Source organism: Austrofundulus limnaeus, unplaced genomic scaffold (assembly GCF_001266775.1).
Source record: "Austrofundulus limnaeus strain Quisiro unplaced genomic scaffold, Austrofundulus_limnaeus-1.0 Scaffold156, whole genome shotgun sequence".
NCBI lineage: Eukaryota > Metazoa > Chordata > Actinopteri > Cyprinodontiformes > Rivulidae > Austrofundulus > Austrofundulus limnaeus.
Genome location: NW_013952558.1, coordinates 908,611 through 929,270, shown reverse-complemented (window position 1 = coordinate 929,270; position 20,660 = coordinate 908,611). Strand labels below are relative to the sequence as shown.

At 37.9% G+C, this 20,660-nt stretch overlaps 2 protein-coding genes across 3 annotated transcripts in view; one reads left to right on the top strand and one right to left on the bottom strand.

The window, feature by feature from the left end:
* Positions 1-14,417, top strand: part of LOC106523434 (glucocorticoid receptor) — a 77,800-nt gene extending 63,383 nt beyond the window's left edge. For both annotated transcript variants that reach the window (XM_014016850.1, XM_014016849.1), the window contains 3 exons: positions 411-541; positions 9,738-9,895; positions 10,005-14,417. In XM_014016850.1, the coding sequence (XP_013872304.1) occupies positions 411-541; positions 9,738-9,895; positions 10,005-10,157 (442 nt within the window). In that variant the 3' untranslated portion in view covers positions 10,158-14,417. The remainder of the gene's footprint in view (positions 1-410; positions 542-9,737; positions 9,896-10,004) is intronic.
* A 4,696-nt stretch (positions 14,418-19,113) lies between these two features.
* Positions 19,114-20,660, bottom strand: part of LOC106523433 (rho GTPase-activating protein 26) — a 92,341-nt gene continuing 90,794 nt past the window's right edge. The window contains exon 24 of the mRNA XM_014016847.1: positions 19,114-19,453. Coding sequence (XP_013872301.1) covers positions 19,365-19,453 — 89 coding nt within the window. The 3' untranslated portion in view covers positions 19,114-19,364. The remainder of the gene's footprint in view (positions 19,454-20,660) is intronic.

Below are 20,660 nucleotides of genomic sequence, written 5' to 3'. Positions count from 1 at the left end.
AAATAAATAAGTAAATAAGTAAGTAAGTAAATAAGTAAGTAAATAAGTAAGTAAGTAAGTAAATAAATGAGTAAATAAATAAAGAAATTAATTAATTAAAAAAACTCACTACTGTGAGGAGTAACTTTCCATGAAGGCTTAAACTGTTCATGGACGGAAAAAGAAATAAAGTTTAGCTGCATGAATCATACTCGTTGGCATGAGTTGGTTTCTGCAGAGGCATCTTGAAGGGTGTTGTAAAAATTCAACATGACTGGATTTACAGTCAGTTTCTTCTCACGAGGAACCTAATGAGATCTGAATTACAGACTCAGTGAAAAAWGCTCCATGTTGTAGCGAATGCACATCTTCTGACTTGTGTTTGTGCCACTTGTTCTCCATGTATCACGTTTCTTTTCTCGTTTCCTCAGAGAGCGCATGAATCTGCCTCTAATGGATGACCAGTGCAAGCAGATGCTGAAGATCTGCAACGAGTTCGTCAGACTGCAGGTCTCTTATGAGGAGTATCTGTGCATGAAGGTGCTCCTACTGCTCAGCACAGGTAAGAAAACATTTTTTTTTTGTTTTTAAAATCATGAAAAATATAAATGGTGGGTTGATTTCTCTTTATCTTTGGTACATGGCTTGAACCTCCTTATCAAGTCCACATGGACCCCGAGGCACTTTACACTTCAGGCTTTCACCCATTCACACACACATTCACACACTGATGATGGTAAGCTACATTGTAGCCACAGCTGTCCTGGGGCASACAGACAGAAGCGGGGCTGCCATGCACCGGCGCCACCGGACCCTCTGACCACCATCAGTAGGCAAAGTGGATGAAGTGTCTTGCCCAAGGACACAACGGTTACAGAACATAAAATCAAATTAATCTGATTTAATTTAAACTTTGTGACTTTCAGTTTGTTTCTTTGACTTTGAAATAAGACCAAAAAATACATATAAAAAACATATTTTGACTTTATTTGACTTTAAATCACCTCCATATGTTTACTTTTTCCACATAACAATAAAAGACAGAAAAAAGTTTGGGTTTTTTTTGGCTTCTACTAGAGCTGGGCGGTATGACCTAAATTTTATATCAAGGTATTTTCAACAATTACATGGGTTTCATGGTATTTGACGGTAKTTTTATTCCTCACAGCTCAGCTGATAATAAAATGTAGGCCTACAAACTTTGCTTATTGACTTTTTTCTTTTACTGTACCTCTGTATCACTGTTTCCCTCCTCCTTGTACATCTTTTCTTCTTTGCCTGGTTGCAGACAGTAATCATGCATTTAGGTCCGATCATGAGGGGTTGAGAAAAATCATTATCTGGTCTAGCGTTACGTGTTAATAAAACTTAAAAAGATGACTCACTTTGCACACCAGTCAACTTTGCTACACTACAAAACTACTTCCCCCCGGGCTTTTCACAATAGAAACACGCTAAAGTCATCATTATAACGTAGCGTGTTAAATCTAACTGTGCACGTCACTGAAGAGTTGTTTATTATTCAGCGATGATAAAAACGGGATGCTTTTTTTTACGTCAGATCATATAAGTGGCTGAAACACACCACCCGCCGCCTGTGGTTCCAACAATAATGTTAGCATGCTAATGCGCTTAGCGATGCTGCGAGGAAACGTGTCCTCCGGGAAACAGTTCACTGGCGGCCGCGACGAAACGTTCCACAGGTGTTCAGGCTATTCACACCGGTATTCAGAACAGTCATAAAACAAAAATAAAAACCGGTTTTCAGTACAAAACTGTATACCGCCCAGCACAAGCTTCTAAGCTGGCTAACTCTCATAAGACGTCTGTACCAAGTACGCACAATATTTTTAAGCGAAACCAGAAGCGATACAGACACAATCTGTCACTAATTATAGAGCCAACTCAAAAACCTTGACATTTTTGGTGGGACCAATAAAATAGTGAGAAGGGCCGGATCTGGCCCACAGGGCTTTAGTTTAACACATGTACTATAGATGCAGTATTTAGATTTTAATTCRAAAAATGAATTTCTTGTGACCTGGACACATTCATTTTTTAGTAATTAAAAATATTTTTAGTTGACACTATATTTCCTTTCTAAATCAGTTAAATACAACAAATAGTGTTTGTGGTCTTACTGTGTTTTTGTTGCAGCTTCTGGCAAAAATTTCTGTTTGAAAGTGCATTTTTCATTGGTGGTTGTTGTTTTAAAGCTCAATGTGTTTTTTTTTCCTCAAGAAAGCAGAATGATCAAAATAAAACCTCGTCAGCTTTGAGTATGTTTTTCAAATTCTGTCACAGGCTTTCTGCTCGTCCTAAACAATATTTGTGTAAAATTTTGTATAAAAACACTTAGTGCAGCTTTAATTATGTGTTCTTTATCCCTGGGCTGTCTTGAAAAATATATTTTATATTTGTATTTTCCAAGTGCTGTCTTGAAAATGGAAGTAGAGTCTGTTCACCTTTTATCTATCCACCCATCTTTTCTCACTCTTTCCTTTYCGTGTTTCAGGGAGCTTGTGTCCGTCTCGTTTTTGTACACAATAAGTTGAAAATAACCGACCAAAACTCAATTTCCTGTCAGTAACGGAAAGAACACACCAGGCCAAAGAGGAGTTCAATTAGAACCATTTTGTTTCTTCTTGCAGGATAAATTACTGTTCAGCTTATTTGATCATCTCAAATTGCTCAAATAAGAGCACATGAACAAACTCATCACAAGAAARTCTTCTTTTTTTTCTGGCTAAAATTGGATCCTGTAAGGATTCATTCATTTATTCCTAATTTACTCTGAATGGATTTGATTTGCTCTTCAAATTGTTCAAATTAAAGAAAGGCTTTCAATTATGCCTGGAAAAAAAATACAAAAAATGGTCAGCAACGCTTGTTTTTGTTGCTTTTTTGCCAAAAATAATGATAAAAACTAATATTTTAACTTTAATTGGGCCAACAGACATCAGTCAACACAAAAAGTTTACTTAATAAACTTTCTACCTTATTCTCCATGATGGGTAGRAAAAAAAAGGATGTATTTAGAGAGGATTTTGTTCATCATGCAGAGGAAATTACATTTCCATACTAAACACTGGTTGCATTTTTGTACCTGAGAGCTATTTCCGTCCGCTCCCGGTGGTGGTGGAAAAACAATCAGGTCAGGACCACCCGGGTTTGAGCTGGTTCGAACATTTCTCACCAACTTTTGACAAAACCGAAGCCACCTATGAGACATTTAGTGTTTATTTGTATATTTTTTAATGTATTAACCTTTATTTAACAAAGCAAATCTCAATGAAATCGCAGATCTCTTTTCAGTCCAACATGCAGGTTTCTGGACTGTGGAGAAAACCCACCCCCCACACAGAAAGACTCCAGGTCCAAACGGGATCAAACTGGTGGTCTTCTTGCCGTGAGGCCAGTGTGCTAACCACTAATCCACCATGCTGTCAATAGCTGGGTTTCAGTCATGTGGTTTTGAAGACATGCAATTTAAAATGGAGCGGGATAAGTACCATTAATTTATTAATTAATACCATTAAATTAATTGATTTATTGAAACAACAACTCTTATCAGTGTTGCTTATTAATCCTGTATTTTAACAGTACCCTCACTGATACGGAGCCCGCGATGGGACATGGGGGGATTTCTTTCTCTTTTGCATTACCATGCAAAACTTTTGCGTTACCTCGCAATATCTTTGCATTACCTCACAATACTTTTGCGTTACCTCGCAATATCTTTGCATTATCTCACAATACTTTTGCGTTACCTCGCAATATCTTTGCATTACCTCGCAAAACTTTTGCGTTATCTCGCAATATCTTTGCATTATCTCACAATACTTTTGCGTTTTGTCGCAATATCTTTGCATCACCTCACAATACTGTTGCGTTACATCGCAAAACTTTTGCGTTACCTTGCAAAACTTTGGCGTTACCTCGCAATATCTTTTCATTACCTCACAATACTTTTGCGTTACCTCACAATGTCTTTGCATAACCTCACAATACTGTTGCGTTACATCGCAAAACTTTTGCGTTACCTTGCAATATCTTTGCATTACCCACAATACTTTTGCGTTACCTCGCAAAACTTTTGCGTTACCTCGCAATATCTTTTCATTACCTCACATTACTTTTGCGTTACCTCGCAATATCTTTGCATCAYCTCACAATACTGTTGCGTTACCTTGCGAAACTTTTGCATTACCTCGCAATATCTTTGCATTACCTCACAATACTTTTGTGTTACCTCGCAATATCTTTGCATTACCCACAATACTTGTATGTTACCTTGCAAAACTTTTGCGTTACCTCGCAATATCTTTTCATTACCTCACAATACTTTTGCGTTACCTCACAATACTTTTGCGTTATGTCGCATTATCTTTGCATCACCTCACAATACTGTTGCGTTACCTCACAAAACTTTTGCATTACCTCGCAATATCTTTGCATTACCTCACAATACTTTTGTGTTACCTCGCAATATCTTTGCATTATCTCACAAAACTTTAGCGTTACCTTGCAATATCTTTTCATTACCTCACAATATTTTTGCATTACCTCGCRATATCTTTTCATTACCTCACAATACGTTTGCGTTATCTCGCAATATCTTTGCATCACCTCACAATACTGTTGCGTTACCTCGCAAAACTTTTGCATTACCTTGCAATATCTTTGCATTATCTCACAATAATTTTGCGTTACCTCGCAATTTCTTTGCATTACCCACAATACTTTTGTGTTAACTCACAAAACCTTTGCGATACCTCGCAATATCTTTTCATTACCTCACAATACTTTTGCGTTACCTCGCATTACTTTTGCGTTACCTCGCATTACTTTTGCGTTACCTCGCATTACTTTTGCGTTACCTCGCATTACTTTTGCGTTACCTTGCAAAACTTTTTGCGTTACCTTGCAAATGTTTACATTCCCTCGCAAAATTGTTTTGCGTTCCCACACAAACGTTTTTGTATATGAACTGAGTTAAATCAGACTTTTATTTTGAAATATCCAGTTACCAAAACAGGATGTGTCGCCACAAGTTCATGAAATTGACATTGATAAATATCAGCATATGACTTGCTTCCATGCGTGGATGTGTGATTTATCTATTCTGAAGCTGAATCAAAGCAGTAGGCTAACTTGCTTATGGTGAAGATGTGAATTTGTTAGTAAACCGGCAGGCACAACAGTAATAAAACACTTTTGCGAGGGAACGTAAAAGGGATTGCAAGGAAACACAATACTATTGCGTGGGAATGCAAAAGAGAAAAAAATCTCCTGTGTCCCCTCACGAGCTCAGTACATTGATGTTTTTCAATGGGAATAAAATACAAAACAAACAACTAATATGCAATGCTTTTATTTTACAACATTTAGAACACACAACAGATACTTTGAAAAGCCACTTAATTATTCATACATGAAATTTTAATTAGCATTGTATTAACTGCATGTTGGGGTTTTTACCATAATATTCAAAATGGTGGCAGAACTTTAAGCCTCTTATATTTTACAGTTCATGTTGTTGTTTTCTCATCTTATTAAAATTTCCTGCACTACTGTTTGATGAACTTTAGTTCCACGTGTGTAGTGTTAGCATACATACCTTGTGTAACGCTGGTTGTTGAGTCAAACGTGCTATTTTTCCATGTACGTGGTGTACTTTGGTGATGTGTTTTGATAGATTACGCTTGTTTCCACCCTCGCAAGCTTTTGTTACACTTTAGACAGCATGCACTTTCTACATTTCTTTTTTTTTGTTCTTTTTTTTTCTTTTTTTCCCCAAAAAAATAGAGCCACACTTTGGACTTTTTAGCTTGTCGCTCAGCCATTGATGGAATCTTGTTGGACCAAATCTAAACAACATAGTGTCTATGCTAGTTATGCCACTACTTCGTATTGGTAACTTAATTATCACTAAGTAAATGTGAATTTTACAACAACTTAATGATATATGAACAGCCACAAAAACAAGTTGGCTAGCTAACATACCTCTCACAAAGTGGTCGCTGCAGACACCAGCATTAGCAGATTGCTCCTCCCAACCACAATAGCCCAATAGCCCCTTTTCTCAGTTAAAACCACTGGAGCAGCCATAAATGACACAAAACACGGGCATTCATTTATTTTTAGACAGCAGATCTCCCACTACTTCACTTCCTGTCCTCCATCTGGATTTCACTCTCTTCATTATGACGTCACGTGAAACCAACTAATTATTGATCTTGTTCAATTCATAGTATCTTAAATCTTCAGGGTTTAAAATGGTTCACAAAAAGACCTCCGTTGAAGCATTTTTTATAATTGCTCAGATGCTGAAAAGGAGCAGGATTTAGTTGTAAGATATAAAACGATTCTGTGTGGAGAGCTAGAAGCAAACTGTTTGGAAAATAAATCTTGCAAACACAAAAAGTCCTGAGAGCACCGTGGCTCCTAGAAGTGATTATGTAAATATTACAGTGTCATGGCCTTTTGCATAATCTCTGTAACACAGTGGGCTCTGTGCCATRCAGCAGACTGACAAGAAGTTCACATATTTACATTTGCATTGACAAGAAACAAAAGATTTTTTTCTCAAGAAATAAGAGAGCTCTGGGTTGAATGTGTTTGTCTTTGTCTGCTGTGCTCCTGTTCTCTGTTAATATTTGATCATTAAAGCTTTTTATTTTCCCAGATTTCAGTCTTTCCAGCTCTGTCTGAAGCTCAACAGTTTGTCTCCTAGAGTTGAATTATGGTGTTTTGCACAACCAGAACTTTCAGACATATGGTTTAACTCAACAGCAGGTCTATAGTTTCCACCATTTTTACAGTTTTAAATGGAAAATGAGTCCACATTTCATGGCACCGAGGAAAGATGAACAAATTTAACCTGAGACTCTGATCCCTGCTCGCTTCTTTGTGTTGTTTCTTTCTTGACGACACTATCATCTTTTATTCCTCAACTAGCGCATCTCCAGCCAATTTCATTTAATGTGGAAAAACGACAAATCAACAACCAAATATAACCCCGTGTATTTCAGCTTCTTTCTACCCAGTCCTCCTTCTGACCTGTCGCCAATTAACATAATTAGGTGCAGAATGCTCCTGCAGCTGTTTCTTATTCATGCCACTTATTTTTTACAGCCTGTTGTTGCTCCTGTCTCAACGTTTTYAGTTGTTGCAATAAAATTTTAAAATGACTACTTATTCCAAAGGGTGGTACAGCTTCTTAGTTTAAACATTTGGTTTACTCTGTTTTTCTTTACATTTTACACAACCATCCAATTGGGGGTTTGAGAAGCAAAATGGTTTAACAATATCTTGTCTTAAAGGAGACCAATTATGGGTCCTAAAAAATTTTAAGGTATGTCTGTGTGCTATCCAGACCATGTTCATTCAATTTAATGCACAAAATAATTCTCAGATAATAAAATTTCCCATTTTCTAGTTCTGCCTGCTTTGACTTCTGTTCAGAAGAGCTGTTTATGTTAATGAGCTCTGTTGGTAACGCCCTCCAAAAATCTGTTGACATTAACTCCGCCCTCCAAAGCCAGCGTTTACGTTAGCATGGCTAATAATAGCAGAAGCTCCGTTGTACAACCATATGAGACCCACGCTGTGTCCAAAACAGCAGGCTGGGTCCTCCGAAGGTCGAATTCGTCGGCCGCATACGTCACAGCGCCGCGACGAAGGACGTCCAAAACGGAAGACTCCTCCGATGCGTCCGACAAATACGTCCTTCTTTTTCCCCGAATCGAAGGACAGGTCCGATGGATCCTTCCCGGCCCAGCATATCCCATAATGCATTGCGGCCCGACCGGAGATTTTTTTATGCTAGTAATGGCGGACGAAGCGAGAGAAAAGAATACATTTTAAATAAAAATATGGTGATTTAAAAATTTAAAAAAAAATTAGCGGTTGTAATTCTAATACTTTTATCATTTGTATGGACATGTTTTTAAATATTATTTTTTCGTCATAAAAAACGCGAAATAAACATGAACCTACAGCGGGGTCAATTAGTTCTTCAAATGATACCTTTAAGTTAATTTCATAGTTTTGTGATATTAATAATGCTAATGTATTGATAATTTTTCTAGTTTTGATTTAAGTTTGCTTGTCTAGCGTCGTCACAGTTGCTAGGTGACAAGACGTACGCTGGGGTAAGGAGAGGAGGCTAGACCGTCCAAATCCACAGCCTCTTTTTTTCCGGTCTTCCTGGTCTACCAAGGACCCGGCCCGCCGAGACCGGGGAGTCTGGGTCCTCCGGAGGACCCGGCCTGTCGTTTTGGACACAGCCCCAGAGGCAGAGTCGTGGTCCCAACTTCTTTTTTTTTCTCCCCCTCCTCTGCTCTGCRCTCACTCTGCATGCTGTTACCAGARCAGGGAGCAGCAGCGGTCAAAATACCTCAGAAACTCGAACAAATAGGCTTTAACAAGGCTTTAATAAGCTAAACAATAGTGGTACATGAGAAAACGTGTTCATAACTAACAAAAATAAACAAAATAATTAAATTGTGTCAGTGCCAGTTTCAAACCCTGGTCTCCCACTCTCTGGTCCAACACTCTACCCATTGCCCTATTGGAGGCTTGTTGTGAAATGAGCTGCGTATTATAAAACAACACGGTGGTGGCTTTTTATACTGAGGAGGTGGAGTCTCACCCGGGGGTTGCTAGATAAGGGGCTGAACGCAGGTTCTGGTGGGTTGTCGTACGKCTTGTGACATCACAAAATGACAGAAGTATAAAACTTGTCCTTAATATACATTAAAATTAAATTTACTTACASTAAATATGCCCCTGGGTGCATTTCTTTGGTCCTAGGACTGTTTTTTTTACATACCCAAAGTTGAGTAAAAAACCTTTAAAAAGTGAATTTTGCATAATAGGTCTCCTTTAAACATCAGGTTTTTGTTGTAACAACTGAAGTCTACTACTCTCATGCAGTTCTAGATATAAATTATCTAAGAATAAAACTAGCTAAACCTATTGCTTTACAAAGTAAGGGACTTGTTCATTGATAAAGCTCTGTATATGTTATATAATACATTAATTGTTCCACACTTGGTTTATTGTGTTGAGGTATGGGGAAAAGCATGTAAGACAATTACACATCCTGTTTTTATTTTGCAAAAAAAGGGCTATAAGAGTTATCACTCGAAAAAATTATCTTTATCCTTCTAATATATTATTTTGTAAACTGAAATTAATGAAATTCTATGTTTTGATAGATTATAATATTTTGTTAGTTATGTATAAAGCACACCGAAATGCATTACCTTTAAATGTTCAGATTAATTTTACAAAGAGAGAAAGCTGTTATAATCTTAAGGGAATAGAGATGTTCATGAAACCTAAATTTGGAACATGTTTGACAGAACGATGCACCTCAATTCAAACAGTGAGACTATGGAATAATTTAGAAAACAATGTTAAAAGTGCCACATCAATATGCATATTTAAGAAAATGATAAAGACTGGACTGTTAAAAAATATTTTTTAATATTAAGACATTCACTTTGTTGTTCTAGAAARTTTCAATGTTTTGTTTTGTTTTAACTGAAAATCCTCATAGTTTGAATCTATATTTGAGAAAAAAAAAGGGGCAGATATAAATTTTTTTCTTCTCTCGGCCACTTTTCATTCCATTTTATTTGTATTTTATTTTTTATTGTACATAGAATTTTGTTTTATGGAATTAAATGAATAAAGTTTATAACTAAGTTTATAACTAAACACTTGTTCAAATATTTTTGTATTTGTAGTACCAAAAGAGGGCCTGAAGAGCCAGGCGATTTTCGACGAGATCAGGATGACGTACATCAAGGAGCTGGGAAAAGCCATCGTGAAGAGAGAGGAGAACACGAGCCAGAACTGGCAGCGTTTCTACCAGCTAACTAAGCTACTGGACTCCATGCAGGAGGTCAGAGAACACACACACACACAGGTTACGTTCACACTGCAGGCAGCTGCAGTTTCACTGCTTTGACAATCAAGTCTTTACGGAACAACTCTTGCTGTCTCGTTTTCAGATGGTCGAGGGTCTCCTGCAAATCTGCTTCCACACCTTTGTGAATAAAACCCTGAGTGTGGAATTCCCAGAGATGCTGGCGGAGATCATCACCAACCAGATACCAAAATTCAAAGATGGGAGCGTCAAGCCTCTGCTTTTTCATCAGAAATGACTGCCTTAAACTGTGAATCAATGCCTTAAATCCAACCCTATACCTGGACCTCTGCAGACCCCCTCCATAAACACTTCCTTATTCCRCCAACCATCATCACTTTGGTCATTTTTTTAACCCCCTTCTTTGGGAGTTCTGCCTCACCCCTCCAGCACTGGGCCATTCATCTCCAAGCAAAATACTATTGGTCTCAAACCAGTTCCAGTTCATTGTGGGACACCAAACCACTGACCTGTAGCCCATCCTCCCAGCTAACCGAGAAGAATTTTGCCTCTGAATGTTTCTTGGGAAATCAACTTTTGTCACTCCCTCGACCATGGCTCAGACCTTAGACATATTTAAAGATTCTAAAGATGTCCCCCCTTTTTTTTGCCTCCGGAGTTTCGTGCAATGCAAACACTGTTTCCCCGATGCAACGCGACTCTTACACTTTGCAGCTCCTGACGATTATCAGCTCAAGCCTTGTGTCCATCCGCTCACCTGCACGGCTTCACCACGCAGCGAATGTAAAAAAAAGAAAATGAACGGAAAAAAAAGATGGTTTGGCATCCCGGGCTTTTCCACAATGCTCTTTGTGATGAAGAGGAGGAAGAAAAACACACAAAAAAAGTTGCAAGAAAGGAGGTTACTTTTCCTCTGGACTTGAGGACAGAAAAGATGAATTTACTCGTCCAGCTAAAGGAATATTKTTCATGTATGTACTGCAGATCCACACGCAGACGTCCCACTCTCATCAGACACACATTTGTTCAGCCACATGTTTACACAGGATGTATCTGAGGGAAAATTAGTGCCTTTTAGTTTTTAAGCTCTTCATAGCCATCCTCTTCAAACTCTTTCTGCATTTGAATCCAATGATATTATCTCTGTCTTTTTTTTCCATACTAGTGTTCTGTTTTGTTTTCAAACAGACCTTTAGGTGTTTTTATTGTTCTCTCTCCGTTCTGATTGACAGATGTTCCCGGAGCAAAGTCACCCTGTGGTGTGAATTAGAAAATTTAAGAACTGTTTGAAAACTTCGCATCATTTTCAAGTTTCGAAATGTTGAATTTGGTAAAAAAATAATAATAATAATTAATTAAATAATAAAAAAAATCTGACAAATATGGGGCGAAATGATCATATCTTTTACAGTGGAGTTTTGTTTCTCCTCAATTTGGAGAAACAGGTTGATTCTCACCTGATGAGCTAACGGCAAGGCTAAAACTAAATCAAATGAATAGCGGTTCACGCGAGACGTATTTCTAAAAAATTTACACCATTGTTAGTTTGACTTTTCAAGGCTATTTGCCATTATTGCCATTGATTTGTCGGAATTACCATGTGACAAAAAATTTACAGTGATGTAAAGCTTTGTAAAAAAAAACATTTAGTCTCTAATCCAAAAGACTGTTTAGGTTCTTTTAGGTTTCGTCTGTTCTCGAGACAAATTGACCTAATAAAAAATAAATAAAAACGAGGAGCTATTCAATTTTTTTTTATCTTCTTAAGATAGACTGTTGAGATGCATCAGGACATAAAAAAAATGTTCATATGGGAATATTTGAGATGATAGTTGTTATAAAATGACAGCAGTTTGGTTTTGGCTCCGCCTACCAATCAGGTTTAAATCAAACTTTTTCTCTTGACTTTTTTTTCCCAAAAGTTTTCTACAACTTGTAAGATATTTCTACAGAACCCCTCTGCAGAAGTTTCTAAGTTTTATAATTTGTAATTGCTAAGCTAAGTCAACTCCTCCGATTGAGTCGGGTTTTAAAACTGAAGTGGATTTTGAAAATTGCCTCCTAAGAGTTAAATATCCAGGGTGTCTACGTTCGACAACAGCCATAATCATTGAAACAAACCTTACTTGTACCTGTTCTTTCACTGCCAGCTGCTTATTGTTGAGMAAATTGTTTCACATAGTTAAATGTATGAATGTAGTTTTCAGGAGCTCCACTCAAAAAGCCAGATTTCCTGTTCCATCCTCACCGCACCTCGAACATAAACGTCCATTTTTTTTTTGTATGTGGGAACCCAGCAGGGGTATCGGAGTCATATGTACCATGTTTCTTATCCTTTTAATTGTCAAAATAGAACCAGCTCCATTTTACAGCGCACCTAACTTGAAGTATTGTTGGAAAAACGCTGCAGTTTTGTCCACGTAATTTGTGATTTTATAGCTCAGGCTAGAAGTGATGACATCACTTACCCCGTGTCCCACTGGTGCCAAAAATCCTTAAATAAAAATCTATTTTTCCTTCCTGGAGATACGTATATGAAAGAGTTTTGGTTTGTAACTTTGGCTTCAGGGTGCTCAATCATTAGTGTCACACCAGCTTAAAACCACCTGATTACAACTTAGTGTATAATTAAATTTATATATAAATATATATACATTTTTATCTGCTTTTTATATGATGATAGATGAGATGTAATTTCTAAAATTATATTTAAGAAAATGAGAAAAAGAAAAAAGAGATCTTGGTCAGCATTTGCTACGTTTATTTTGTGAAAAAGTGTTCATACCAGCTCATGTGACGGCCAAAGTCTAACAAAAAGCCAACCACCTCCTCCCTCATTGTGTCCTCAGAGTTGGGCTCCTCCACCTAAACTGTCAACCTTTTACACGTTTTTCACCCGTTTACTCCGTCGAAATTTCAGCAACCAGTTAACAAACAGGTAGCAGGTTTTCATGGAGACCAGTATCTTATAGACCTTCATACAAGCAGCTACTCACCTACGAGGCATCCCGTTTAGTTTTTTATTAATTAGCCAGTTTTGCTCAACTTAAACGAGGGTCGTTCGATGTACAGCTCCGACTTTTAGCTTTAGCCTCTTAATTCATCCTCGACGCCACTGACATCAGAGATTATTCTGAGGAAGGGTTTGTTTGTTTGTTTGTTTGTTTGTTTGTTTTCGGATGACTTGCATACAGTATTACATTTGTTTTCAGGTGGTGGTGCTTCTGAAAACCAGCTTTAACGTGCAGATGTGAACCACATCCCCTGCTCATTCTATCAACACCTATAGATGTATATAGTGATGCTGGCATATCCGGTGCAATGTAAAAAAAAAAAAAATGTTGTGTCTGTTATAACAAAATATTTTTTACATTTATCTCAGTACTCACACATTTTCTTCTACACGTTTCGACTAAAGGCCTTGCAAAAGGGAGACAGAGAGCCATAGATTTAAGATTTCAAATCAGGAAAAAAGACGAATATCAGTGTTTTTGGAGATTGATCTATTGTAAAGAAAAGATATTTTCTGTGATTTTAAATACATCATTGAACCTCTTTAATATGACTAATCATTTTTGTACATTAAATGAGTCGAGAATATTTTTTTCCTGTTTGTTGGTTTGTGTTTGATAAAGGTAGATGTGTTAAATACATTAGGAAGTGTTAAACATGTTTGTCTTGTGAAGTAAATGTTAATTCTACGAGTCTGTGGAAATTCTACATGAACGCTCTGTTTTTTTTTCTTCTTTTTTTACGAGATAAGAAAATTAGGGAGCAGGGTGAGTCAGTGTGACTGGAGGAGTTGTTTTTAATATTTACTTTTTTGCTTTTTTTTTTTTAAATATTTTGCGCTATACAAAAGTGACCAAAGCAGAAGAGAGAGAGGGAGAAAAAAAATGATGTTACATTTTGTGTAGCACCCACAGCTTACTTTTTAGCACTTCTGGTTTTATTTCAAACGTCTTTTGTAAAGGTCTTGGCTTTGGATCTCATTATTTTACCGTAGGGATTTTACTGGTCACTTAGAAAGAAAAAAAAAGAACATAACTAAAAAAAATTTAAAAAAATCTGAATTTCTGTGTGAAATTTTCCAGAGCCTGATAAAATTGCACTACCCTCACATTGGTTGTCACAGTCTATTTTGTATAAAAAGATAAAAATAAAAACACATGCAGTTATCTTTAGACTAAGGGCGGATCATGATTCACTGATATGCATAGCTAAGGCTTTCACTGAAGTCTGTTTTGTTCATATTTCAGTTCTGTAGATGTAATCCAATGTAAAAAGATATATATGAAAAAAAAATCAAACGAAAACAAAACAGTGGTTTATATTTTCCCTTCTGTATTCAGTGTCAATATTTCTCCCTATTTGATTAAATGTTGAATTAGGTTCTGTGTTGTTCTTTGACATTGGGTTTTGCATCGTGTCGGCTGATGTTCCTGTCATCGCTGGTTCAAGGCGGAAATGTGGAAGAACAGATTTCTCTTTAGTTCAAACATCTTACACAATAAAGTTTCCTGTTTTTCAACATTCAGCTACAGTGGATTTATTACTCAAGTTTAAAACTTTTTTTGTGTGAAAGATAAGATTGCCTCTGTCTCTGTGGCAAAAAGAGTATTTTATGACCTGCTTGCCTGTGTGAGTCACCTTAGTTCAGTGGGTCTTAAAGGGGACATATATACAAAATCTTTTTTTTTTTTGTTTCTACCGGTGCTGTGTAGATATCTTTATATTCTGTTTGGGTCATATTTTTCAGCCTCTTCCTTTTTCTCAATTTTCGATGACGTTTTCATAACTATTACGTCACAGAATTTGCAACGGAACTTCTAAATAAGGTCTGGGTTTGCCAACTACAAAAGACCTTGCACATTTTGGTCATAACACATGCCCATGCGGTTTTCTGGCATTCGCCAGAAAGGGGCTCATTCGCTATACGAGTCGAGTGTTTACATTCCTTCCAACAATAGCAATGGGRAAAAGTGACTTGTATATAATTGTTCAAGGAAACGTGATTGAGTAAAAGAAAAGGAGAAGTTGCTCCTTTTACCAAAACCCTCTAGGAAAGTCAAGCAAAGCTGCTACAAGAAAAAAGCTATGGCTCAATGTGCTTCACCGACTTCACTCCAACAGAAAACAGTAAAGTGTAAGTAAGTACTGTAAGTAAGTAAAGTTTTATTTATATAGCGCCTTTCACAGAAATAAATTCACATGGTGCTGTACATTCAGGGAAAGGGGGAGGGGGCAGTTAAGAAACACCCATTCAAGAAGACATACAAGGCAAACATGGGGGAACATGTGAAACCGGTCATGCAACAAACAGTTGCAATACCTTTAACAGAAAAACAAAAAACCACACAAGGGAAGATGAGAGGGGAAAATCATATAATATCAACAGTGTGACACACTATGGTGTTTATAAAAATAAACTCTGCACAGAGCACATTTATTAGCCAGAGGAGTAAGTGAGTTTGTAGGAGACACTTGTAGGAGAGCCAGATTCTGTAATCAGTTGTTTTGGGAACAGATGTGTCAGGCAGAYGATAACAATTTTCCATCTGCTTTAATGTCTGCTGGTGCATCACAAGGTGGCGAATCCAATCAGGCAAATGGTGTGGACAATTCCGCCGAGCCGATCTATCAGCTTTCTCCAAGATCAATTCCATCTGGCCAGAAAGTCCAAGGACCACAGCCGACCCGCGACCCTCAGCAGAACTGCTTGCAGACTGGGTCCAGCTTGCTCAAGGCACATGTCCGAGTGCTGATAGTACGGCCATCCATCAAATTGGTCAGTCAGCCAGGAAATGAATAGCCACCGACATTCTGTAGAAACACCCAGAGACCACCAAGCCAAACTGTAGAATCCAGTGATCAGAATCCAGATCCAGAACAGAGAAGAACAGAGGTCCCAGCTTTGACATGTCCTCCCATGGAAGAAGTAAAAACTTTGTTCCAAAAATTTATGAAGAGACAAGCTAACTAAATCCATAAAAATAAAAATATCCATAATTTCTGGTTTCGGATGAAAATGTAGAGAAGGCTCCAGCAGCAAAGCAGGGGAGATAAGGAAGGGCAGGAGAGAAGGGAAAAACCTCTTACTCCTCTGAGAGTGGAACAAAAAAAAAGTGTGTAGYCATAAATAATAAAAACCAAATCTGTTTAATGTTCAGCAAGTTTTGGTGTGAAAAGTATATGGCACTGACACAAACGTTTGATTCTGAGCCTTGAGTCAAAAGTCTGATGAAAACAAGACAAGAAGAACTAACTTACCCTCCTGGGCTTTCACAGAAGGCCTGAAGGATTTCACCACTTTCAATCAGAGCAACAAACACTCCATAGTTCTGTTGCTTCATGCTAGCATGTGACAACAGTGCCAGCAGAAACGCTATCGTCAGCGGTGCCACAAACGCCAACAATCTGAACGTGGACATCTTTCGAAAACGTGATAGCTCTCGCAGACTTTAACGTCCTTTTTTTTGGTGCTCGTCTTCTTTGACACAGCGTGGTGGCATTTCGCCATCCAATCAAAACCTTCATTTCATGTGTGAGTTGTAATGTGCAAAAGGAGTATTTGGTTTTCATCTGGCCCCGGATGGACATGTCTACCCTTGTTGACATCTTTTAATTAATTTTAAAAAACTCTTTTTGTGCCGCTATGTAGTCTTAAACCTCTATGAAACTAGAATGGGCCGCTCTGGAAGGTTTGGATGTAAAGAGACAGCATCAAAACGAGTTGATCTGAGACATACCTCAGAAAAGGGGTGAAAGAGGGGCTTGTGGAGTTACAATAAGGAGGAATTCATACTAAGACAATGCAATTCCACTCATATCGACCCCATCTGATTGATTTAAATGTGAAAATGAAGGATTTAAAAGCATCGTGTCTCCATTAACATCGGAAGTGGATYTTTAATGACTATTTCTACACATGCCATGGTTACTAATCCATATATAATCTGCTTTTGAGGCAGGGCTAAAGCAGAGCAGAGAGGCACCCAACTTGATATGATCAAAAGTTTGAAAACTGCCAAAAGGAGAAAGGAGCCTACAGCCTTAAAAAAATAGCAAGTTACATGTCATTAAATTAAATCCATATAATAAAGCATGTGACCATGTGGCTTTCCATAATTAAAGCAAGGAGAAAAAAGAAACCCCCAAGTTATTTCACTGCCATCTACACATGAAAACTATTTCCAACATCAGCATCATTTTCGACTGATCAGCTCAACCGAGGCAGTTATTAAACCARGAGACATTTCAGAAACCCAGCTCACCTTTTCTGAGTTGAACAGCTAGGATCTCTGTCTTCCATTATTAAACAGTTCTGTGAGTCTGAAAAAAAAAGTCTTACCATATTGATGACCAAGTTGAAATGACCTTTCAAGGTGACGCATGTGGACAGCCTCGGGAAATAACTGGCAACGATTATAGCAAATCATTTGAAGAGGTCAGACCATGAACCAAAGGCTGATATTGATTAAAACATCTCTTCCTCAGATGTTCTAGTCAATACCCCAATGTTCGCGTTCTTTACCTCTATTGATGGTTCTTGCTGAAAAAGTACTCTTTGTTGGTACTACAGWATTATATAACAGTTTATTAGGCATTGATTAGATGAGTGGCAACAAGAGCTCTGCTAAGCTTAATGCTGATAATGAGAATTATTTCCATTTGGATAGTTTCAACTAAACCTTGCAAACGTGTTTGTGAATAGCAGCAATATTGTGATTGCAMTATTTTATAATACAAAAATAATGATTAAAAAATGCACTTCAGTAGTCAGATGTTCCAAGATTTCTCTTTATTCAGCTCAATCCTTCACCAAAACGTCTGCAACAAGAATTAAGGCTGTGAACAGACAGGGAGTGATATAAAACTCTGGCAACAAATAAGAAATGAAGGAATTAAGTTAGTACGCTAAAAATACAAAATATAAAATCCATACTTGCGAAAAGAAATTTATACCTCATCAAACACTTTGAATATATTTACAAGATCATTAAAACACCTCAAAAAAGAAAAAAAAATACAGGATGAAGTCCAGGATTGTTTGCCCTTAAAAACAAAGTCTTATAAATAAGTTTTTATATGAACAAAGTAGTCTCGTTTCACATTTGGGTCCTACCAGATATATTTCTTTTCTTTTTAAACGTTGGTGTGCTTTAAAGTTTCCTGTCAATGAAGACAATTTAAGAGGAATTAAAACATTTGTCAAGTGAGTCAAAGAACAAAACCTCAGCTTTGACTCTGGAAATAATCCCTTCAGCCTTAGAGCAAACTTTTATACAAGAGTTAATCCTTGGTTTTGACCACATTTCTATTAAAACAATAAAAACATTCCATTTATTATTGTACGGCAGCCTTGGCTGTAAATCTAAATGTCTTCCCTCATAATTACACTGTTAGCATCGTCTGTAGTTCTATGGAGAAAAAAAAGATGATCGTTGAGTTTTTAGCTTTATCTGTGCTGTTGAGATTTTTTGTAGCAAAAAATCTGAATCTGCATTCTGGTTACAGCAGGGAGAAAAAGAAGCAGGTGATTTATAATCTAAAATATTTTATATATTTATATATATTTATGACTTCCTGGTTTGTTAGAATTCTGTGAACTGACTGTTAATAAGTGCAAACATGCCTCATCATTCCACAAACAGCCTCGCAGCTCTCAAACGTTACCTGCCGAGCCGCTCGAGGATCCCAACATTTTTACATTTTCCTCACGAGCGTCCTGCGAGCATCATAAACCGAGGGGGCTGACCCTTCGGCAAACCGGTGGAGGTGATCTCATCACCTGCGGCCCCCGAGGCTCCTGTCCCCGGGAATTACCCCGACCAGCGCTACACGTGCTCAAAAATGCATTTAAGGTTCGGTCAGCCACACCGAAGCCTTCGGGTCGGCCTTGACGGCTCAGATTTCCCAAGAGGATTAGCAATCGAACAACGAGGAGGCGGACTGACGTTTTTACAGCCGAAGGCCGTTTGCTGTTCATCATGTTCTCTGTCATCAAGGCTGCAATAAAATCTGTCTTTAGCCATCTAATGAAAAGAGGAAGTGCTGAAGCAGTGGCAGTCCAGATAAAAAAAGAAAGAAAAAAAGAGGAAACAGACAAATAAAATCCCAGGTTTTAGGCAAAGATCCCATCTCCATTAACAGATACTTTATACACACACACACACACACACACACACACACACACACACACACACACACACACACACACCTACAGNCACACACACACACACACACACACACACACACACACACACACACACATCCACAGAAATCCAAAAACAGCTCATTTTAAAAATCCCAGTGCAATTCAGGGGTTCCACTTCAGTCCACTATTTGTTCCTCCGTTCTGTCTGTTTGGTCCAGTTTCATCGTCACAAAGTCAGGGAAGTTTTTGTGCAGTTAAACCTGGCTGGGTCAAGTCCAGCTTGGTGGAACAGAGTTTTCCAGACGGGTTCTCCTCGTCTGGATTGGGCTACAGAAGCTCCACGTAGTTTTCTGGTATCAGTCCCGTTCGACCATCCAGAGTCCCTTCTAACCAACCAGGTTCCTTCGAAGCGTGAACTGCAGGAAAAGAATCCAACACAATGTTACAAATTCGTAAATCTTACTATAATAATAAAAAAAAGTGGGAAGAAATCACATTTCTAAATATTTTGAGAAGTCGTCGGTGGCAGCGAGAACAAAGGACGCGTTCCTGTAAGTGGGCTAAAAGCTTCTTAAAGTGCATTAATTCACAAAAGTACAAACAATAAAAGTCATAAAATTGCTGGAGGCTCTGCAAAAGAAAAGAAAAAAATGTGAGACCCGACAGGAATATTAGCAGTTATTCTGTTGGAAAGTCTCAGAGCTGACAAGAAGTAAATCAAAACAAGCTAAAAATAATACATTTTAAAAAGTTATAAACAACATAAAAGCTGGATGTACCGTAGTCTGGAAAAAATGTGACGCTGAAATGATTCTAAGATCCAGCAGCTGAGGTCTAAGATGTGAATATATCCTGAGTGAAGTAAAGATTATAACTTATTATGACCCCGGCACGCGAAGCAGGGGTCATATTTATTTATTTATTTATTTATTTATTTATTTATTTATTTATTTATTTATTTATTCATTCATTCAGTGATTTTTGGTCAACCGTAGCACAAAAACGGCTGCACCAATCATGAAATTTAACAGGACTGTAGATGAGTCTGACCTACACTGCTCCAGCCAACGGTTTTACGATACACCCCATATGTGAGGAGGGGGCTCCTTTCAAAGTGGGGGTGTCAGGACATGCAAAAATGCTTGTAACTCAGAAACTGTTCAACATAGAAGCTTCAGATTTCTTTTGTTTAGCTCTGATGAAGCTCTATCCAACAGGCCCACCAATCAGTGCCCTCCACCCCCCAGACCCCCAATTTATCTGAAAAAGGGGTATCTGTAACTAAAAACTGCTTTTAAATTGTTCCTCACCTACCCAATCCCATGATGCATTGTGGGTGAAAGCTGTCTGAAGCAGGAAATAAAGCTGTGACAAGATTTTCAAGTTTTTCTTTTCCCTTCATAAAAAATTAAGTTTTACAAAGTTTTTAGGCGAGAACGTATCCCTGTAGAACTCCATCCTTAATTTTCCAATATTGTGCTTAAATACTATTTTACTCAAAAGGTTTTTGGTGTGTCGCTACACTCTGCTCTGCTATGAGCTGACCGCGGGTGCTGCTGGAGAGAACACACACACACACACACACACACACACACACACACACACACACACACACACACACAC